This window comes from Calonectris borealis, chromosome 1, assembly GCF_964195595.1.
Source record: "Calonectris borealis chromosome 1, bCalBor7.hap1.2, whole genome shotgun sequence".
Lineage (NCBI taxonomy): Eukaryota > Metazoa > Chordata > Aves > Procellariiformes > Procellariidae > Calonectris > Calonectris borealis.
In genome coordinates this window covers 136,532,053-136,556,092 of record NC_134312.1, presented here as the reverse complement: position 1 = coordinate 136,556,092, position 24,040 = coordinate 136,532,053, and the positions used below count along the sequence as shown (strand labels likewise).

The 24,040-nt window shown below is 42.2% G+C and overlaps 1 protein-coding gene across 7 annotated transcripts in view; it reads right to left on the bottom strand.

Moving 5' to 3' along the window:
* Positions 1-405: 405 nt before the first annotated feature.
* Positions 406-24,040, bottom strand: part of GEMIN8 (gem nuclear organelle associated protein 8) — a 40,737-nt gene continuing 17,102 nt past the window's right edge. For 3 of the 7 annotated variants that reach the window (XM_075175915.1, XM_075175930.1, XM_075175923.1), the window contains one exon: positions 9,226-11,275. In XM_075175915.1, coding sequence (XP_075032016.1) covers positions 11,025-11,275 — 251 coding nt within the window. In that variant the 3' untranslated portion in view covers positions 9,226-11,024. Of the gene's footprint in view, positions 424-2,844; positions 5,506-9,225; positions 11,276-24,040 lie in introns of those variants that run through there. The other 4 variants (XM_075175908.1, XM_075175900.1, XM_075175903.1 and 1 more) reach the window with 3 other exon arrangements.

Below are 24,040 nucleotides of genomic sequence, written 5' to 3'. Positions count from 1 at the left end.
CTTCTTAGCTGCCAGATAGCCCAGAATGTTAATTCTGGCCTCCCATATTCCAAGGAAATAACTTCTTTGTGTTTAAAAGACGAAAGGGCCACAGGCAAACCAAACATCACATGAACCTGGCAGACAAAATGACCCAGGACCGTTAAGGGAGTTACGTAAACTGCAGCTTCGGAAATTATTCCCAAAAGGCAACGGCACTTCTGGCAGCCCTTGAGCCTTCCCAGTTCGGAGCCGACCTTGAGAAGGAGGCAGAAGCGTGTGCCCAGGCCTTGAAATAGCGTGTGAGGGCTCACCCGCATGAAGGCAGCAACGGGATGATGCTGTGATGAGCCGGGAGGCGACCGCCCGGAGCCCTGGTGGGAGGTGACGTGCAGGAGGAACAGGAGACGACGCCGGGCAGGCGTTTCCAGAGCTGCTGCCCTTCTGCAGGAGAAGAGAGAGGCCGGAGCAGAGGTAAGTGAGCCCGGCAGGCTGGCGATTAAGGCAAGAATCCAAGCAGGCGCCAGGGCAAGGTACCGAGAGGGAGGCAAGGCCCTGGGGGGCCCACTGGGGGAAATCGGAAGTGATGAGCAGAACAGGAGACAATGGTGATATTTCAGAAAGGAAAAAAACAGGTCTCACTACAGCAGTTTTTAAGGCACCAGCTGCTGCTTCACCTGCAGTTCCACGTAGCCGCACCTCTGTAGCAACTGGGTACGTGTTCTGGGCTTGTGTCCTTCTTTCTTTCCTGTGACTCCCCCAGGCTTTGGACCCTACTATCATAGATTTTCAGGCTTAAAAATTCCAATGGTAAAGTTAGAAACCTGTAGCCATTATAATAATGGGAGATCCCTAGAGAGAGCAAACACTGCTATGCAGAGAATTTATTAGCAGCGGGAATAGAAGCCTGTATCAGCACTTTACTGGCGGATAAATCAGTGGGTTTGCTAATGATGTTTCGGTTCTCTTGATTGAATTGGATTTGTAAGAGAGAAATGCAGCTGCAGACTGAATTGCTTTATATGACAAGAGAATAATGAGTAGCCAATCCTGAACACCCAGGGTTTCTGTATATATGGGATAATTTAGCTTCCATTCTTGTTGTTATTATTTTATATGCAAATGACATTATCAACGCCTTCATGTAATCGCTTCCTGGATCACATGTGTTCTAGAGTTCTTGCCTGTTGGTGTGCACGAGAAATTTCTTCTCCTGCTGGAGCCTGTGGCAGTCTCATTGTGTTATAGATACGACCCATTCAGAGGACATTGAAAGTGAACAGAAAATACTGGAACTGCCTGTGGTTATGAGAGTGCTATTATTTATTTGGAGATAGGACCCATTACCTTATGCTGTTATCTGCATGTTACATGTGCTGGGTTTTGCATAGTTGATGTTTACTTAACATGCACATCAGGTTCTTTTAACAGTAGTGTTTTGGAGATGATCTGGCTAAGCGCCCTCATCAGCCTCTTGCTAGGTTGTTCTCTGGGGTTCCAGCCAGTAAGTCTCTATGTGTTTTAAGCTCTAAATAGGCTACTGCTCCCCCTCCGAAGGATCACGCTGAGCTGAAGCAATGCCCGCTGGAAAAGCAGGAAACGGGATGCCAGCTGGCAAAGAGGGCTGAAAAGAGAGAAAAACAGATAAAATCATTCTTAAATTGAGAAACTGCCTTAGCAACATCCTCATCTGCTGGCTGGGAATAGATCATGGTTGCCCGGTTGGTCTTTCAAATGGCTGAGCTCCTAAATTACAGTTACGTCTTGCCGTTGGAGAGATGGAGTTGACAGAGACGTACTGCTGAGACACACTAGAAATTAAACAGATGGATTGTGAAGTCCAGGCTCTGTATCCAGTAATTGTTCCTCCCACTAGGGAAAGTCTTACAAAAGCTTCCCCCGGTGCTCAACAGGATCATGGTGGTTTCCCTGCAGTGCGACTTTAGAAAGGCTTTGGTCAGTAGTTAAGACAAGTGGGGATATTTACTCCGAGTGATTGCCTGGAGTCTACCCGGAGTGGGGAGAGATGAACTAGCAGCGACACCCTTCCCTTGCACAGCAGTGAGGAAGTTTTGTGGTTTAATTAGGAAAAAGAGGAGAGAGTGATCTTCCCTCAGCCTCCGACAGGTCAGGGACAATGCTGTCAAAAGGGTCTCAGCACTTTCTGCTTTCAGCATTTATAGTGCCAGAGGCACTGTCATTTTTCTGGTCATCTAGATTAGTCCTTCTTGTTTGCTCTGCTGGCTACTGAGTGTCCGGACAACATTTCGTGCCCTACGTGTGGGAGGCGGACAGGAATGAAGGAGCCGAGAGATGAGAGAGCAGAATCAGGCTGCCGAAGAGCCTGCGTTGGGGTGGAGGGATACAAGCTAGGTAGGAGCCTTTGCGAAAAAGAAGATGAGGGAGCAAGAAGAGAGCATAGGTGGACTGAAAACGACTGAGGTAGGAGAAACCCTGGGAACTTCTCAGCTGGATCCTTGGAGATCTAAAGTATGATGGACGTTGCCATAAAAATGCATCATAGTGCATAGCCATTTAATTCCAGGTAGCTTCGTGGGGATGGCAGTAGTGGGAAAGGCAGTGTAGGCGTTTTTCCTACATTCAGTATGCATTCAGATGTTATTTCAAGCCCTGCAGAGTGCGACTGCTAAGCCGTTCAACATTTTAAAGGTTGCTCGGTTAAGAAGTATAAAAAAATTCTCAAGTTTTATTTCTGGAAACCAGGAAATGAAAATAATATTGGGAAAACAACAAACCCAACACAATTTTTTTCGACACTTCTTCTTCACAATTAGAATTTTGGGCACCCTACTAGAAAAAAAAAATCTGCATTATACTTGAGATTCTCTTGTATGTTTTCTAGGTTTATAGTGGCTTTGCATCATTTCATGCTTCAAAAGCCAGGCATGAAGTTAAACTAGCTAAACAAAATTGTTCCATTACTGGTTTTTAATATGGTATTTTAAAGTTTCAACAAACTCTTGGTATGTTTTATTCCGGTAGGATGTGGTATCTTCTTGGACTGAAGTGAACAATTCAGTTACGCTGATGGGGACTATCGCACTGCTGGCTATGCCTGGAATGACAGTTTCCACAATGTAACACAAGCCACTAGTGCAGCTAATTATTATCAATGTATTTACCACGAAAAAGCTTTAGCCATAGCCATGCTGTAGAAACAGATGTCATTTTGCTAGACTTGAATAATGCAAGTAACACTGCTAGACTAAAAGAGCTATTGAAAGGAAGAGACTACAGTAAGGCAGCTCTTTTTCCCCTTCCAAACAAGATTTAACTGCTGTTGGTAGGGAAGGTATCAGACATCTTCCTAGAGCAGGTCTGTGTAGTGAAACACACTTGTGAAGGGCAAATAACTACTCTCTTGAAAAGTACTCTATAGAAGCACTTTTGCACTCCGGAGATACATGTTTATGCTCTCACACTGGAGCTGTAGATGACCTGAAGAGGGATCTGCTCAACAGAACAAGCAAAGGAGGGAGCACCGAGCATTTATTTTGTCAGTCACTTGCTCTGTTTTCTTCGCTGGTAGGGGAGAGCAGTTCTGGAGTAAGGACTTTCTCTAGCACAATGCAGCTGTTCTTTCCGGCGTGTTCCTGAAATGAATTAATCATCCAGCATTTATGATATCACGGCCTGTTGCCATGGCACCCAGTCATGTCACACACATCACGCACTCAGCATCATGGCTTTCAGAGCAAGAGCAAGCCTCAAAATGGGCAGAACGGCTTGCACGTTCTGAGTTCAACGGCCAGCAAAAAAAGATAACGTAATGAAGACCAGAGACCGGATATATCATGATAAAAACAGCCACCGTGAGTGCTGCTCAGCTGCAGGGCTTCTCAGAGGAGGTGCCAAGGGAGGACTTCATGTGTGCCCCTGGAATTCCTGGGGCGGTAACACCAAAACAGGACCACAAACCAGCCGTGGCACTGCGGAGACACAGCTCTGCGGCAGAGCAGTACAGATGAAAACGTCATGTTATGCTCAGGAAGACTCTGTATAATGAATACTTTCTTGTCTGTAGCACAGGCTGATCTGGCATTACTGGAAGTCCTAAATTCATCAACATATATATAGAAAATTCTTTAAAAGTCATGAATATTACTGTCTTCCCAGATGTAATAATGATATAATGCCTATTATTTTTTTGGTTGCTTTTGGTTTATAGTCCATTTCAGATTTATATTCTGCAATCATGTAAGGATTATTCTGTTTGGAGCAACTCATCAAAGTTTTGTGTTTTGAGTGCATTGCAGCATAACTGGCTGAAGTTTTAGCTCAACCTCACCACTTTGCACGGAAGGAGGATAGTGGGATGGGAGCCTTCGTTTATTACTCAACCACTTCATGCAATATGCTACAGATCAGAAGTGTGGCCTTTGATGAATTATTTCTTAAGTAAAAACATACTTCTGTCACAACATTAACTTCTTTCCTTCTGTGCAGGGGGAAGATATTATAGTACCATAATTAATAAAAAAAAAAACCCCAAGACACATAATCTGTACCTGCGTTTAGATTTTTGGAGCTCTCTGACAAAGGACAACTTAAACTTGTGGCAGTCTTGGTATTTTATTATGCTTTGCAAGTAAGAAGCGAGCCATGCAGTCTTAACTAGCAGAAGCGGAGGTTACAGGAAATGGAATTTGTTTTAAAGTGGAGCCTCATTAGCTTCTGAAATGGATTAGACGATGTGGTTGCCGGAGGTAGCAAAAACTAGACATGATGACCCAGGAGATCTTTTCCTGTCCAGTGCAAAGGATGGGAATAAGACTTAGCTATGTAAGAATCAAAATTAATGAAATACAAGGCACGGACTGTTTCTTGCTGAATGCTTGTATATGTCTAGACCAAAAGGGCCGACCGAATCTTGGGCCTCCGATTCCTGCTACGGCTCACACCAAAGCAAAGGGTATGAACCTGAATTTTGCAAGTATGTCCCTTGGCACAGTGTCTGCAAATCTGCAAACTCGGACACTAACTTTTACACAGAGAATAGCAATGAAGAAAATAATTAGAAATCTTGGGATAAACCCTTCCGTGGGTTTGCCCCAAAAGAGCATCATCTTCTATGTTCAGCCAGGAAAATAAGCACATGCTTTTTTAGATGTTTCATAATAGTGAAAGCTGGCTAACGTGCCATAAAAGAAATGCAAAGGGATTGTTTTTATACCAAAGCAGGAAAAATCCTTGAAGGCTCCAAGTACTATGAAACTGTGCTCACACGTTCTCTTCTAGCAGTGGCAACATTGCTTTATGAATGCTCACACCTGTGGAGTTTGCCACCTCCATAGATCTGCTCATCTAATTGCGCAAGTGAGTGGTTCTCTTAATCCTTTTCACTACAAATAAACTAAGTTACATTAAACAGCTTAGCAGTAGGGCTCTTCCAACTTGACCCCTTTTGACTTACAGCTAGGGAGTGATCACACAATTAAGAGCTGCTGGCAGACCTCGATGGCAGTAAACTTTGGTGGAGATGAGCCACGGGGGTGATTTCTGTACCTAGGAAAAAAGATGCACAGGATAGCCGAAAGCTGAATGTCAGGACTGATATTTCAATCTTGATCTTAATATAAGCATGTGGAAAGATTCTAAAAATCGCTATAAACAGATCAGAGGTCTAGTTGGCTTCCTATGCCATCACCCAGTGACAGCTGCCTGGAGGACAGTACAAGAAAAGTCCATGAATAAATCAATATTTTGTTATCCCCTCCCAGCTTCCAGTAAGGTGCAGCTTAGGGACAACCCAAGACAGTGGTGTAACTCATTTTTTAACAGTCCCTGATAGACTTTTGCCTCACATCTTTATTGAACCCAGATTTGGTAAACTGTTGCTTTTATTTAAAACAAAGTCTAAAAATTAAGGAGGACCACTCTGAACTCTATTTGGAAAAACATCCCTACTAATCCTTTCCACTTTTGTCATCCCTTCCTCCCCACAAAGGTATTTCTTTGGGATGGCTGTAAACAATAGTCAGGGGGATAGCAGTTTTGTGTACTTCGGCTTTTCAAAAGGCTTTGTAAGCAAAAGATCTCAGTGTAGTTTAGGAAACCAGCAGTGGTATTGGCATCATTAGGCTGAAAAGTATTTTCTTGTAAAAAACCAAGTATGTTCTCACTTACTCTGTTTGCTCGCTTTCTTAGAAGAAAATGATTCATGATTAAAGGGGAAAAAATCCTTCTGTGACTGTGTAAGTAACAGAATCCATCCACAGACAATCTCGATTACACACTCAAAGTTCAAGGCAAGCAAGTCTTTCTCCACTTCTGGTCAAGCAAGACTTCTGCGCTGCTCCTGTCCTGCCGAAATTAATAGTTGAGGCTGATGCATGTGCGCTCACCGACTTCAAAGAATGGACTGAGTCCAAGCAATTCTTCCGCTGCAACAGCCAGGTCTCCAAGAGAATACCCAAATAGCAATGTCATGGTCTATCATCTACCCAGAGCTCCACTGCACACGTCTCTGCGTACCAGCTCAGCAATTCCAGCTATGTAAGAATATACGAAGGGATGGAGGCCTTGAACTTCATACTCTAGCTATAACCACCCTTCAGGAGCGGCTGAGACTCCCTCAGAGGCTGCTGTTCTACCTAGGAGAAAGCCTACAAGAATTTCTTTCCTTTGGACTATCCAGGCAGGACCACCGGAGACAACAGAGCCAGTTAGACAGGGTAGACGGTTGATGAATTAGCACACAATCGTGAAGACAGAATTTTGCCACAGCATCAAATAGCATATTCCCTAGTAACTTACGCTTTTAAGAAATCAGAAGGAAAACAGCGTTCTGGATGTTTCCTTTTGACAGACTGTATTTCACATTTTGGGCAATAGTCTTGGCCCTTCTGTAATTCTTTCAGCCAAAATATTCAGACCAGCATGCCAAAAATCACACTTAAAAATCCAAACTTAAGCAGCTGTATCAAAGCGTCTTGCTTTTCTCAATTTCTATTCAAAGAATTGGACCCCTATTAATGCAACAGTAGATGAAGATGCCAATATTTGAAATATATTTCATATAATGACTGAGAAGCTTTTGCAAATTAAAAAAGACATGAGTGAACAAATCCATATGGATTATATATGTGTTTATCCTTCACAAAGGCTGTTAGGGAAATTTAGGTTGCTTTTTATTAAAGCTTCTTCCAAGAAGAGATGTTTGCAACTAGCCATTATACAAGACTGCCATCAAAAAGGATGAATACTTACCAATAAGGTTGATTAAAAGAAAAATTATGCTCATCAAAATTGCTTAATGTCTTCTCAGTTTGCCTGAGGCAAACTAAAGGCATACTAAACTGTCAGCTGCTTTATGGGGAAATAATTCTAAAAGGGCGAGCATTCTTGACAATGTCACCAATGCATGAGAGTAAGCCATTTTTCTTTCAGTAGGAAACCTAGAGGTCATTGCTTCATTTGTACATTAAATTTATACTGTGCCAGAAAGGTTTTTTTAATTTCTTTTAAGAATGCTTTCAGTAGAAAAGACCTATTGCCATTTTTCTCCAATCTTCAAAGTGTCTTCAACCAATCACACTCTTCTTCTGAAGATGAGGCTGGTTTCTATATTTGCATGTACCGTGAGGAAACCAGTTTCTGAAATTAAGACTAATTGTTTGTATGACAACTTGTACTTGCGACTTCAGGGTGTAATTCCTTCTACTGGAGCTCAGAAAAGCTCATGAGAAACAGCACCACCAGCAAGTGAAGAATTCCTTTTGGGCAGGACTGTACAAGCGGTTGGCATAACTGAAAGCGATGTGCGACGTCCTGGACAAGGAAGAATCAAGCCTGCAGCATCACAGGCACAACATTGTACTTGGGGGGAGAGGACTGCAGCATAATACGTATGTGCAAGAAAGGTGAATGTTACAGACATTCTGACTGAACAGGCATTTTTAAGTTGTAGTTGTATTGCTTCCACGATCATGTTTTTATGTGAGATATTTCTTAGAAATGTAAAATGTCATGGAAGATGGAGTAAAAGAACTGCAACACAAAATCTCCGAGTTCCACTGAACTACCAGCAAAATGGGACATCTGGCCAACTACCAGCAACAGCCCATCCCCTGAAATTCAGGAGCAAGTAAAGAGATTATTTGGCAGCAACTCTAAGTCTGCAGTAGTGTATTCCTCCCTTTTAGGCCTTAATACATAGTTCCTAGGGAACATTTAATCCAGTTCTCTCTACTTCCAACCTCAGGAAACATATTAAACCCTCTTAGAAATAGCTAAAAGAACCAAAGGCAAGGAAATTTCTTCTATGTTTTATCTGAAGCAGGAAAGGAATTCAATGTTTATCTTGTATGAGGTCTCTACAAATACTTTTGGAGACCAGAATTTCTGCTTCTGCTAGCAGAACCAGTTGGATGCAGAAACAACCACAGCAAGAACTGGGAATTGGGTTGAAAAGTAAGAACATCCTTTCTACCCATCCTTTCTTCCTTCTGTACTGAACTGCACAGGGGAAGAGACACAATCACCACACTGGAACCATTTCAAATAGGAACTGAGAGCGCTATGCACATTAAAGGGCAACGTGTCCAGAGAAGGGCAATGAAGCTGGTGAAGGGTCTGGAGCACAAGTCTTATGAGGAGTGGCTGAGGGAACTGGGGTTGTTTAGCCTGGAGAAAAGGAGGCTGACGGGAGACCTTATCACGCTCTACAACTACCTCAAAGGAGGTTGTAGCGAGGTGGGCGTCAGTCTCTTCTCCCAGGTAACAGTCTCTTCTCCCAAGGACAAGAGGAAATGGCCTCAATTTCCTCAGGGGAGGTTTAGATTGAATATTTGGAAAAATTTCTTCATCAAAAGGGTTGTCAAGCATTGGAACAGGCTGCCCAGGGAAGTGGTTGAATCACCATCCCTGGAGGTATTTAAAAGATGTGTAGATGTGGTTCTTAGGGACATGGTTTAGTGGTGGACTTGGCAGTGTTGGACTTGATGATCTTAAAGGCCTTTTCCAACCTAAACGATTCTATAATCTGGGACAGGGTTTTCCCCCAGCGGATGCAACAGCCCTCCCATTCATTTTGTACCATACCATGTGTGTGTGGTATTAACTGGCATTCCTGTGAAAGTCCTGTCAACACTCTTTGTGCTTCTCAGCATGTTAAAACTGTCCTTGCTCTAAGTTCAACCTCCCTTAAACAATACAGCAGCTAAAAGAAAGCTTTAGCATCTGAGAACTGGAGTGCTGAAATATGGCAGTTTGTTTATAAAAAAATAAAAATAAAAATAAAAATGTGTTATGAAGAGAATTTATTTGATCAACAAAAAGGAAACCCAAACAAAACACTGAATTTCTGACAAAACCCGCCAAAACCAAGAGTGAAGACAAATGCAGGACTGTTCATAACCCTTTTCCCTCTCCTGTCTCACACAAGTTTTTCAGATTAATCACACCAGTAATAAGTCTTGGAGACAGGGGGCTTTTAATTTCAGTGTTCAATTTAACTCCATCTCATCACATCTAAAGTGAAGGAGGTGGAACCGAAATGAAAAGGCTGCTTTGAAAAAACATAGTAACTACGAGTAAAACCAAAGATATTCCAAACCGCACCGCAGACTTGCTTTGGCGCAGCTGGGTGCTGCAGAGGGCACAGCAACTGCTGGTGTGTATTACAAACTACACATGCTACAGAGAGACACCAGACACAGTGAGCATGAACTAAAGTTAGAATTTTAGTTATGACCTTCCTCTGTTGCCAGAAAGGCACGTGAATGTTTGTCACAATTAAAACAGCATAAGGTTCCTTCGCCCTGGCATGGAAATGACGCTTAATACAAACTACAGCCCTTCAGCACACAATGATACATAGCAGCAGTGCTTCACAGAAAGTCCTTGAAGTGTTCAGGGTACCATTTTCTAACGAGTCACCAATATTGAGGGGCCAATTCTGCGTCTCTTAGACAGACCACTTGTGTGCCTCACTCTGCCTGGTCAGCTGTTAGTGGGGCAAGCACAACTGACCAAAAGTAAACAGTGACAGAAGTGGAGCCAAACAGACTGTGCAGATGGATGAGTACACACACAGAGGCACATCTAACTTGCCTATGTTTAAGCTTTGTGATGTAATATGCAGGTGGGCATTGGAAAGCTGCACCCAAAATAAACATGGCCCTCAGGGCTACATGGCTTCCACACCTCCATATACAGCATACAGGTGTACCCTTAGTCTGTCAAACTAATATGTCTTCTTTAAAGCTTCAAACCAATTAGATGCTTTTTATTAGAATGGCAAAAATCACTGTAGGCACCGGCCCCAGGAGTGCTTTGTCCCCTTAAGTTTCTCTTCTGCTAAACAGATCGCTAACAGAGAGGGCCACATCAGGCTTCTCCCCCACTCCCCCTACCCCCTTCATTAAAACATTTTTCTATATAATTTTGCTTTAGAGTCAAACTCCTGCCAGACGAGTAACAGTCTGGAAGAAAAACTTCCTGCTTATTATAAACCTTTGAAAAAGAATTTAAATGGCTGGGCTACAGTAATTTGATATGTTGTATCTTGGCCAGCAGGCTCCTGGTTCTCAAAAAAATCCAAGATTAGCAGACATAACACTTCAAGCTGTGCTGTGTTAAACAGGATCCAAATGCTACTATGTTAAATAAGACTGAAAAATGGGACTACTCAATTTCCTAAATGGGAAAAGCTGGCAATTTGTATAGTCTTTTTCTTTTTTGCATCACTTTAAGTTTTCCTAGTTCCCTGGGTATAGATATTTTGTTTCTTGCAAGCATGGTCAAGGCAGGCCGGTATCGACTGAGTGAAACTATGACTTTAGACAGGTTTGCTATTACTGTCCCTCCTATTACTACTTGACAACTGTATTAAGGGAGAATGGACTGGAACCATCGCTGACAGACAGTGTAAAAGGAACACAGGGCAAAGAAACGTGCTGCCCTTGCCGGCCTCTGTGCCAAAGCCCAACCAAAACAAAAATTTGCAGTTTGCTCTTTCAGCAACATAATCTGAGGCACCCGTCCCTACAGCTCTGTGCCAGGTCAGAGCATAGTCCATGTACTCACAGCTTAAGGGGAATAATGGGCCAGTATTTGGGCTGCTTTTTGTCACAGTTTCTATCAAAAATAAGCTGCATGGCAGCCTCCATTGCCTGGATTTTGGCAGCTTCAGCACCATACAGTTTCTTCATTTCTGCCATTCGCCTCTCCCCAGGTCTTTCTGCAGGCGGCTGCACAGAACGCCCCATCCTTTTGTGAAGGTCTTGATCAGCCTCCACGTACTGGTGCTCAGCTTCCAGCTGCTGCTGTCTCCCTAGACAAATAAACCACAAGAGATGTAAATTACTGAGCTATCAACCAATCACATTTTATTTTAACTTTCGAAATATTACATATTCAAATTTGTGCTGGGTCTAGAGGGCCGAGATTCACACATTCTAGGGTACAGCAAACTTCTGCCACTTACAAAACAAATCGCATAATGCTGTGCTCATTATGCATAATGACAAATTCCTACTAAGCAGCATGATAAAGCCAGGCTGGAAAAAGTGGGGAGAAGGGAAGAAGATCCTGGAATTGAATCCTAAAACTGCAGAAAACCTCTGTATTAGTAATAAGAAGTAAAAATCAGCATTGCTTCATTTCTCCCCAACATACACATACCCTGAAAAGAAAAAAACAAAAAACCAAACCAAACCCCACAAAAAAAAAACCCCAAACCTAAACCCAACCCGAGAGAGTTGGTTTCCAAAGTAATGACTTAGCAGCTGAGATAAGGAAACAATGCACAGGACAATGCAACTTAGCTGAACCATAGCCAAGAGAAAATGTGATCAGTTACTACTCTATGAAAATGAACAAATTGGTCTGTCATGTAAGTGCCTGCCATCAAGTGCATCCAATGAAACACAGCTGTAAGCATTGTATTTAGATGAACTAGCCAACCTGATCCATTTCTCAAGACTTGCAAAGTTCAAAACTGACAGCCTTACTGCTATTGCTTTAAAGACAAAACAAAACAGCACCCAACATAAATTCCTGCACCACATCTTTTAGAGAGATTTAAAACAGTTCAGAGAGGTAAAACATTTGGACCAATTTGTCCAAATTGGATCAAAAATCCTCTTTGGTAAGCCCAATCAGGAAGCAAGAACTTGATTTTGCATGCCCAAACGTACCTCCACTTCCTGGGTGCTGCTCTGATGGATAATAATGCTCTATGCAGTTAAAACAGTAAAGTGCTATACAAGACTCCTCTCTTATGGGGACATTTCTACAAGATGAAGAAAATCATCTGGTAGTTGTTGAACTCCTTCACCTACTAATAACAACTGATGGTACTGTCCTGGTTCCGGCTGGGATAGAATTAAATTTCTTCCTAGTGCTGTGTTTTGGATTTAGTATGAGAAGAATGTTGATAACACACTGATGTTTTCAGTTGTTGCTAAGTGCCCTATAGTCAAGGACTTTCAGCTTCCATGCTCTGCCAAGTGCACAAGAGGCTGGGAGGGAGCATAGCTGGAACAGCTGGCCCAGCTGGCCAATGGGGTATTCCATACCATGTGATGTCATGCTCAGTAAATGAATGGTAGGCGTGTTCCAGGAAGTAGCGATCGCTACTTGGTTATCGGTCAGTGCGGGTGGTGAGCAATTGCATTGTGCATCACTCATTTTGTATATTCTATCATTATAATCATCATCATCATATCATTATTATTATTATTATTTTCCCTTCCTTTTCTGTTCTATTAAACTGTCTTTATCTCAACCTATGAGTTTTCTCACTCTTACCCTTCCGATTCTCTCCCCGTCCCACTGGGGGAGGGAGTGAGCGAGTGGCTGTCTGGTGTTTGGCTGCCTGCCGGCTTAAACCATGACAGTCCTTAAAACTGCATCACAGAAAACAGTTCACTAGTAATAAGAGCATTTTTAAAAAAAAAAACAAACATCAAAAGGTACAGAGTGTCCACAGGTCAGGATGCATTAGTCACGTACAGGATATGCTTCTCAGTGTTTGGTGCCATGTACCTCTTCCCTCCTTCCCCTAAAACAGAGATTTAGATTTCACAAAACACATGACATCTGCAAACCCTAACCCAACGTTAAGTATCCTGACATATCTATGTCAAACATCTGCAGTTTATTTTTACACTGGAAAGTACTGTACAGAGCAGCCAACTGACTGTCTGTCAGCCTTACTAAATGAATTATCCCCTGTACTTCATTCACAGAAAATAGGTATTTTAAACAGAGTAATCAGAAACTTCAATTCTGGCATCTGTTTGTATGACAGGGACACAGAAAGCTTTTGTCCTGTCATTTCAAACACCATCTACAGTTTTGTGCTGGTAGTTGAAGGGTAGGAGTGCTTGAGGGGTTATTAGAAATCTATTTCAGAGAGACGTTTCACTTTCTGTGATTTTGCTTTAAGGGCACACCCCCGAAGTGTGCTGCACTGCCAGAATTCATGAGGAAACATACATTAGAGTCCATATGTGTTTTTAGAAGAGTCAGATTTATTTGGTGTCACGCCATTTTAACCAGAAGGTCTGAATTAAAAGAACTAACACTGCCTACAGAGGGCCCAGCACTATGTGGACAGGTTCCAGCACTAAGGCTGTGACTATACAGGTCACTTGCATCCCATTGAAACAAACTCACAGGGACACTAGACTGCCCACAACGAGGTAACACGCTTTTGAGCATGAACTTGATGCAAATTACACTGAATAGTGTTAGACAGAAAACAAAAATCTATGCTGGAAAACTAATGTCTCCCACTGTAGGTTACACAGCAAAACTCTGCAAGGCAATGAATTGAACCCATATTTGTTGACTCTCTTGTGCCACAAAGATAATTCCTTGTACTTCTGTATTGCCCATGGAAAATTTTTATTCATTAGTGCCATAGCTGCATGCTAGAGACAGTTGCTTCCTCGCTTGCTTGCTGTAGAATGCTCTCTGATAGCTCATTGCACACAATAACACTTAAGAAAAATAAATTTCTCTGGAGATAGATAATAAATTCTTCTGTTTGGAAATTAAATGGGTCTCTAGCAGAAGCTTTATGATGGATGAGTGGATTACAGTTTAGTGTGCATCAGTCTCCATTTTGTAGCACAGAGTAATTCATAAACCCGCAGATCCTAATGTTAACAACCAAAATAATAATACCAATTTAAATTCCATTCTCAAAATTACCTAACGAACGTCTGGAGTATATGTTTTACTTTACTCAGATGTACTGCCCTTAACTTTCTAACCTGACTTTTACTATTCCATAGCTACTGGTTAAAAAATTCCCAGAGTGACTCTATTACAGAGTCTCAGACATGTAAATCAGGTCTACAGAGTCCAGGCAGAGGCTGGGGGCAGAAATCTGCTACAGGGACCCACAGTTTTTTGTACTAAAGGCTGAATTTAAGCATAGGACATGGCAGCTGTTGCTGGTAATTCCACTGTAGCTGTGGGGAATATGTTGCCGTTTCAAATCAGTTATTTGTGGAGAGATACTACCATAACAAACTCCGCTGTCAGTGACGGCACTATTTGTTGTCATGGACAATCAAAGAAAGAGAAGCCATGGAACTAAATCACAGAATACCAGGTTGGAAGGGACCTCAAAGATCATCTGGTCCAACCTTTCTTAGCAAAAGCACGGTCTAGACAAGATGACCCAGCACCCTGTCCAACTGGATCTTAGAAGTGTCCCATGTTGGGGAATCCACCACTTCCCTGGGGAGGTTATTCCAATAGCTGATTGTTCTCATTGTGAAAAATTTTCCTCTTGTGTCCAAACCGAATCTTCCCAGGAGTGACTTGTACTCATTACCCCTCATTTTTTCCATGTGACTCCTTATAAAAAGGGAGTCTCCATCTTCTTTGTTAAATACTGGAATCTTCCCTTTAAATACTGGAACATGGTGATAAGGTCTCCCCTAAGCCTTCTTTTCTCAAGGCTGAACAAACCCAGTTCTCTCAGCTTTTCCTCATATGGCAGGCTTCCCAGTCCTTTGATCATCTTTGTGGCCCTTCTCTGGACCCTCTCCAGCCTGTCCACATTTTTTTTGCATAGCAGGGACTAAAACTGAACACAGTATTCCAGGTGTGGCCTGACAAGTGCTGAGTAGAGTGGGATAATGACTTTATCTCTGCTGGTGATGCTTTTGTTGATGCAACCCAGCATCCTGTTGGCTTTCTTTGCCAGCACGCTGTTTACTCATATTGAACTTGTCTACCAGAATCCCCAGGTCCCTTTCCACTGAGCTGCTCCCCAGCCTGTGCTGCACTCCTGGATTATGTTTTCCCAGGTGCAAGACCTTACACTTGTCCTTGCTGAACTTCATAAGGTTCTTGTTACCCTACTCTTCCAGCCTATCCACATCTTCCTGCAGGGTGGCTCTCCCTTCTGAAGTGTCCACTTCCCCACTCAGTTTGGTATCATCAGCAAACTTCATCAGGGTACACTTGATCCCATCATCCAGATCACTCATTAAACAGTGTTGGGCCCAATATCGATCCCTGGGGGACCCCACTTGTGACAGGTTGCCAGTTTGAAAAGGAGCTATTTACCACCACCCTCTGGGTGCGGCCTGTCAGCCAGTTCCCCACCCACCACACAGACCACTTATCTGGACCGTAACGCATCAGTTTCTCTAGGAGGAGGCTGTGGGAAACCATATTGAAAGCCTTGGAGAACTCTAGGTAGACTATGTCCGCCGCTGGCCCCACATCAACTGAGCAGGTTACTTTGTCATAGAAGGCGATCAGGCTTGTCAAGCCCTTGGTGAATCCATGCTGGCTTTTCCCAATCACGTGCTTCATTTGACTTGTGATAGCCCCCAGGAGGATTCGTTCCATAACTTTCCCAGGGACTGAAGTAAGACTGATAGGCCTATAATTTCCTGGATCCTCCTTTAAGCCCTTCTTGTAGATGGGGTGACATTAGCCTTCTTCCAGTCTTCTGGGACATCCCCCAATCTCCATGACTTCTCAAAGATTATGGAGAGTGGCCTTGCAACGATGGTCAGCCAGCTCTCTTAACTCCCTTGGATGGATAATGTCAGGGCCCATCGATTTGTAGGGGTCAAGCTCCTGTAACAGTTCACTTACCAACTCTTCCTTCACTGATGGTGGGTCTGTGTTTGCATCAACCTGGATTTTTGTTGCCAAGACCTGGGGCCCAACAGTGCTGGTAAAGACAGAGGTGAAGAAAGTGTTGAGAATCTCTGCCTTTTCAGTGTTGCCGGTGACTAATTCACCTCTCCTATTTAACAATGGGCCAATATTTTTCTTCTGTTTCTGCTTGTTGTTTACATACCTGAAGAACCCTTTCTTGTAGTTTTTGACATCTCTGGCCAATTTCAGTTTGAGCTGAGCTTTTGCTTTTCTAACTGCATCTCTGCACACCCTGGCAATGCCCTTGTAGTTCTCAATGGGTATTTGTTCGCTTTTCCATCTCTGGTATGCTTCTCTCTTGGTTTTGAGCAGACTCCGAAGCTCGCAGTTAAGCCAAGGGTGTCTCTTGCTCTGCCTACTTTCCTTACCTTTAAAAGGGATGAACTGGTTTTGTGCTTCCAGGAGAGCGTTCTCGCTAGCTCCTTCATCCTCCATGGAGGCTTCCCATGGAATCCCTCCCAGCTGAGCTCTGAGCAAGCTGAAGCTTGCTCTTCTAAAATCTAAAACCTTTGTCTTAGTACTAACCTTCAGTGTGCTCAGCAGGATCCTGAACTCCACAGTATTTTGATCACTGCAGCCAAGGTTATCACTGAGATACTACAAAGCAGGTTTTCTTGGTTTGTGAGTAGCAAGTCCAGCAGTGCCTCATTCCTGGTTGGCACATCTAACATTTGTATGAGGAAGCAGTCCTCTATGCATTCAAGGAACTTGATGGATGATGTGAGCTGCTGTATTGTTCTTCCAACAAATGTCTGGGTTACTGAAGTTATCCACCAGTTTCTGTTGACCCAAAGCTTAAGTGACCCAAATACTGCTTTGTTGGCCTTATCGTCTTGGTTTGGAGGAGGTCGGTAGCAGATGCCTACTGTAAGTTCTCCCTTGGAGACGACCCCTCTGATGTTGACCCAGAGGCATTCGATAGGGTTTCCACAATCGCTATAGTTAACTTCTATACATTCAAGGTTCTCCTTAACATAGGGTATAAGTAAATGGGTATGTAAACTACTGCTTTTCCAAAAGCAGTATTTCCAGCCAAACATAGAGATAAGAAATAGATGACAGCAGGGAAAGTTTTGTCCTATTGAGATGCACACTAAACTTTTTTTGGCGGGGCAAAGGCTGGGAAGTAGAACTGCTCTTATTTCCAGCAGTCCGGGTTCTTTGCATTACCTCAAAATTTGCTTAAAAAAACAATACAAAGCAATGCAACTTGAGCTAAATGTGCATCTACCTCTTCATCAAAAAGATGACAACAAGCATCAATAGAAAAAACAAACAAAATTATAAACTGTCTATAGCCCTAAACCTATAAAGGCAACCAGAATTTCTCTGAAGCAAGCACCAAATATTCATCCATGAATTAGGTAGCAAGGTTTATCAAAACAGTAATTCTCAGCCTGCAGCGATGAAGTCCCCAGCTCATTCTCAAATCAGTGTTTCACACTCCAAATTCCTAAGTCATTGGGCTGCCAAGCTATAAATGTGAAACAAATAATTTTTACACAATTCTAAGTAGGTCTTCCTTCCACTTCACACAGACTAAAATAAATGGGCTTTCTTTTACAGCGTTCAGCTTCAACTACTGGCAAGCTTCCCCCAATCATGGAACAGTATTTGCAAATGCTCACAAAGCAGGCAGGCAGGCAGCTGCAGTGGTGGTTGGTTTCTGCACAAAAGAAAAGCATTGCTGACATTTTCCTAATTGGTCAGTTCCATTTCTTCCCAAAGATGCTCTTCGTCTCTTGAAGCTCTTTTCAGAATTAACTTATTCCTACCAAGTCCAGTTCTGCTGGGAAGTCATCATTACCTGGCCAAAACCAGTTTTTCCAAACACAGCAAATAGCCTTTTTTCTTCATATTTAAGGAATATTGAGATCTCTACCTAACTCATACTGCATCCTGGGACATCATCAGTGATTCCAGGCCTTTTAAAAGAAAGTTTTGGGTTGTTTCCCCCCACACTTTTCCCACCTTTTATGGATGACTTTTAATCTGGGATATACTAGCTGAAAAGAAAAGCGAAGAGATATAGACAACCTCCATCCTCAGGGACTGCCAAAAGCAGGATAAACAGTAACTAGTATCTTAGCTATTCACTGCATTTGGGGCTTCATATGCACACAAACACCCTCTTACATACTTGCAGCAAAACTATGACCTAAGCCCTTCAAGACACAAGCTATTTTCCCCATAGGCCCTTAGAAACTCAGATGTTGTTTCTCTTATTTTATAAAAAGGAAAACATTATATGCTTTCCGTAAGTTTGATCCACTTTGCTCTTCTTTCTTTGTAATATCCTTTGAGAAGCTTAAGTAGTAATAAAAAAAAAAATTCCTGTCTGGAATTCATCCTTTTCCTATTAAAAAACAGAAACAAAAAAACAAGGAAAAAAACAACTTCAAAACCAAAACCCAAATAAATTCCCTTATTTGGAGAGAAGTATCCATGGAGAGATTTTTCAACATTAAAAGGAGATAAAAGTAGGGAGGGTAATTATCTATGTTGGATTTTTAATGAAGGCACTGAAAAATTCATACCCAGCATTGTGTGTTTTCTTGTACCATTTTTGCTCTTAATATTTATACATGCAACCCTTAGCTCACTGTAGCCAGTAATCGTACGCAACCTGATGTTTCTTATCCAGGCAGCCTTCTCCAGAGCTCTCTAGTGCACGCACTCTGCAGTCTGCCATCTTCCTCGGCTCTGCCCCACGCAATGGTAGTTATGACAAGCGACCAAGTGCTTGCTCCCCGTAAGTGTCAAATGGCCTTTACTGACTTGCAGTTTCTTGCTTAGTTAGCACATTATTCTTCAAGGAAATATTGTACTTTCCCCAACCTTGATCTATTTTTTCTTTTCCATGATTTCAGACTGACCTATAGCCCTGTTCACATATTTGTCTGCTTATTTCAGATGATGAATGATTTTCTGTTACTGCTGCATGTGCACTTTCTGAGCTTTCTCATCTTATCTTAAATGCTACCTGAGCTGATCTTGAGCAGCCCACAGGGTTAAAACATATCCATGTCTACTGATTAAAAACTCCTAGTTCTCTCTTTGAATGCCACTTCCCACAAGCCTATCTGCTGTGTTAAATATTCTGCCCACACAGGCTTCTCAACGCAAAATGCCAACTTCTTCATCTGCCTAGAAAAGCTAAGTACCTTTACCAAAAACTTACATGAGTTTTCTGAAGTGATAGCATCAGACCATTTTATTCTGCCCGTACTTGCATGAACCAGGCACATCATGGGGAAAACCAAAATCTTTGCCTGAAGGAATTCCAACAAAATAAGGATTTAAATCTGAGGATTTGTAAACAGGATATTCAAGGAGTTTAATTTCTACAGAGCTCTACAGAGCTCTGGATTTCCAGAGGGCTGACATCTCAAGCATTACTCTTTATGAAGTGCAAAACTTTGCAGGACAAGAGTTTCCATCAGTGGGAGCCTGTGAGATACAAACAACTGTGACTTATCCCCACATCTGTAAACATAAAATATTCCGGGTTGCTGAGAACAGCACGGTCTCACTTGCTGGAGGGTTACGTTGGAACACTAAGCAACTTACAGAAATTGTGGAAACGTACTGAAAGAAGAGAGTGATGATTTTATAGCGGAATGAACAGCTTCATTTTAGCTGTAAGTTGGCTTGGGGAAAACAGACTTATGTTTAAACTTCTCCTTGAATTTAAAACCTTGTGCTTGCAAAAAATGTAACAAAAGGATTACAGATGACACAATGTAACTTCCCCCTTCCCATTTTTAACACGAGAAGTCTGATCTTCAAAGAAGTAGAGATAGCTAGGCCGAATCTTACTATGCCCGAAGTCTAACCTATGCAGAGAAATCAAATGCTGTAGCTGGCTTGAAAACACTAATTTGGAATAAAAGTGACTTTTTGGGGGAGTAATTGCCTGCAATGATAAGCTCTCAGTCACCAGAGTCACAACTACCATGAAAGAGAACTACCAACTACCAACTTGGGGTATTAAAACCCCAAGTATTTACACTGACAAGTTTTCCATCTGCTAGTTGAGGAGGGAATCAGTTAAAAGAAATTGAATATTTCACCACATATATCTACAAGCAATGCAATATTCTCAAGAAAAAAGAAAATGTTCTGTTACAGGCTTTGAAGTAAGAGCAGATGTGATTCCTTGGCAGGCTTGTGGCAGTCTGAAACCATGGTTCCACGGGCATTTTTCTTTCCTCAGCTACAAAACCAGCTCATGCAGTTTCTGCTCCCCTCCTTCTCCCTTAGCTGCATGCTCCAGCTCGCAGGCCCCTCAAGGATGCCGCTACAATTGTCTAAGGGGCCACACAATGAATCCTACAAACCCCCCCCCCCAACCCCAACAAGTTATATTTAATCCTGGTACAGTTCAGTGTCTTGGCACCACACATGCTGAACAAAAGGGGCAGCAGTGGAGCAGGAGTGAATGGCTAGGAAGGAAAATTGCTTAGCCTGGCTTTGGCATTGAGACGTCTTCATTGAAACACAACCTATTGGTAAAAGCGGGACATAGTCTAAGGCAAGAGAGTGTGCTCCCTAAGAAAGATGCAGTCCCAACAGGCTGTCTAAGCAGACAGCAGATTTTGCAAATCTGAAGTACTCAGTTTGATACCTTCTCTTTCACTATAATATAGATTTTCTAGACATTTTAAAGAGGACAGCTCTGTAGAAACAGGGCAAAATTACTTACCAAGACAGCAAGTGCAGAGAAACTACCTTTGAAATCAAAATGACTAGAAAGCCAGGAAGTAAGGTTAGAACCAAGGTGTTCCACTTCCAGGTTTGCTACTGGATGTATGTATCACTCTCAAGTTAATTAACCACATGCCTCACTGTAATGAATCTGTAAAATGAATCTAATACTTTCCTACCTGACAGAGAATTTAAAAGAATTAATTATCTCACATTATTTTGAAATCTGTGGGTTAAGTAACCAGCACAAATCTACACAGTTAACCAGAGAATAAAGAAGCTGATTTCTGTTTTAGAAATAGGATTAAAAACCAAGAAGGGTTGTCTTGTGGTCTCCAAAACAAACTGCCAAAGATCCTAGATGGAAACAATACAAGCCTTCATGTCCATATTTACACTAGCAGTAGGCTACACTGGTTACTGTCCAGCTAAACAAATCACCTTTCTTTTATTTTCTTCTATTACCTTCCACAATGAAACCCTTAAGAAGGGATTTTCTTATCGCAGAAAATGAACTGAAACAATCAAACCCCATAAACATGAAGCAACCAGCTAGCCCAGTGGAACCTCAAGTGAAAGCCTGCTCTAGAAATTTGAATGCTCTACATGTAATTCATAATCAGGTATATGTGCATCTAGGATAGAAAACACACAGGCGAGCCCAGTGAAACCAGGGGTCTGTATCACACCAGAGACACCAAGGTGTCCAGACTATATGTTTGTGCCATCTGACAGAATTAAACAGCCAGGAAGTTGCTGACCGACCACTGCTTAGAAATTAGTATGGGATCAGGCACTGGCAGCTGCCTCTAGTAAGGATCAAGTCTACAGCAATAAGATTAAATACAGACCAGCTGACTCTGCACTCCCATCCCCCAAAACAACTCCAATCTGTCGCTGATGGCAACAATGCTGACGCCAGACAAAGACACCAGTGCTAGAGTAAACAGAAGGATTACTTAAATCTATATATAACTGTATCCATATATACACATACATATATGGCACAGTCAGAGGAGACTGAACTAGGAAATACTCGAATTTAAAAGTGCTTCTTTAAAAGCAAACCAGCACATTGAAGAAATATGAGTTTCACAATCATTTTTTACATGTGCTCTGAATAGAAATTAAGCACATGCACTTGGAAGGAAGAGTTCCATGATGCACACTAGACAGCTAAATAACACTGAAAGTTTGGTGCTTTCAGGCAAAAAAAAAAGGAAGTAGCCTGTACTAGTCTTCTAAAGCAAACTCGCACATTTGAACTTCACATTGAAATTTCTTTCCTGACTCCAGCCACAGACTACACTGCTGAATTCAACTTTGTTTTATTGTATGACATGAGAAAGCAACTCAGTAATATACGAAGGGAAATCTGCAACTTTATAAACAACATTTGAAAAAAATTTTTGAGAGCAATCTGTAACCATGTCGTTGATTTTCTGAAAGGAAGCATACTCAGGCTATGAACTGACCTTTCTGTTAACTGGCAGGTCCATAAGTTAGTATTACTGCAGACATGCGGAATTAAGTAACAATCTCTGATCCGGGCAAAATTAATTTAAGCAAGTAAATATGCATTTTTCCATGCTGTTAGTAAACTACAGTGTGCTGCCTGACCAATCATTTTGAAAGAGCCATCTGGAAAGAGGGTCAAACTAAAGAAATCGGCAAAATATATCACCACTTGTGAAAGAAAGGGCTGAGGGGTAACTTTGGAAACTTAGTTTATCTCTGATCTTCTGAGTTTCTCATTGCTCATTTCAGCATTCTAGTAAATTAAATTAAATATACTTAAATACATGAGGATTATTGCTATGCCTGGTATTAAAAACACAACAAAAAACATTGGGAAAATATGCCAGGGAAAACCTGCACATGTGCCTCTATCATACCTTCCACAAAAGGGAAATCTTTGACACTAGAAATAATTCCAGAGTCAGTTGCTGGAGTAGAAGTCTGAGCATTGTCTCCTTTCAAAAAGGCTGCTGGCATCCTGCCCTTCAGAAAGTTAAGTCATACTTCTTAGCAACTGGGAGCTCCATGTCTCTGCTCTGCCACTTCAATGTGGCAATTCACATGTAAAGGAAGTGTTTAAGTGACTTGATGAAGAGAAGACTTTACATGAGGAGAACCATCAGACTAAAAGCCCATCTAGCCTGACAGCCTGTTCACGACAAAGGTCGGTAACTAATGCCAAGGGAAGAACACAAAAGCAGGGAATGCAAATAACTACATATCACCAGCTTTACCTACTGAGAAATGCAGAGATCAGGAAAAGGCAGACACTTCTTTCTGCACACCTCCAAAGCCAGCCAGATGCTCTGCTATCTACCACCTCAACACCTCCTCCACCAACGTGTCACACATGATGCAGTCTCCATAGTCTGGACTCTCCTACAATTTTTCAGCCTCCTTCCCACCATACCAGTGGCCAAAAATCCCAAAGCAATGACAACCGATGAATTTTAAAGCGAGTCTTCCAACCCTTCTTTCTGCTCAGCAACGACATCAGAAATTGCAGATCTCCTAGAACTGAAGGTGCTCTACAAGGCTTGTACAGAGTGAGAGAATAGCAGCATTGGCTTGTTAGTATTTGAACAACCACATTAAAATTGAGGCCCAGCATGCTCTTTGGAGACCTACATTCCTTGGCAAAGTTTCTCCAATTTCTGTGAATACAGAGCTGACTTTTAGAGCAACAACCACCAGCAACTACAAATGAAATTAAACGCAGAAGACTCTTATCCAGCTAAATGTGAACAGTAACAATCAACAGTGTAACACTGTTATTTCAGTACAAACCTAATGTCAGTACAAATACCCATTTAAGATTTATTCTTCATTTTACATTGCCTCCATGAGCTCAATGTACTGCAGAGCAGTGTTTTGATAACTTGGACATATGTCTTTGAAAATATCAGAGGGAAGCTCTGATATTGGGATAAACAGGTTTGGATACTTCCGAGGCCAGTAACAATTGTTCCCCAGGACTCAGTTTTGGGGCCGGTCTTGTTCAGTATCTTTAGCAATGATCTGGATGAGGGGATTGAGTGCACCCTCAGTAAGTTTGCAGACGACACCAAGCTGGGCGGGAGTGTTGATCTGCTGGAGGGTAGGAAGGCTCTGCAGAGGGACCTGGACAGGCTGGATCGATGGGCCGAGGCCAACTGTATGAGGTTCAACAAGGCCA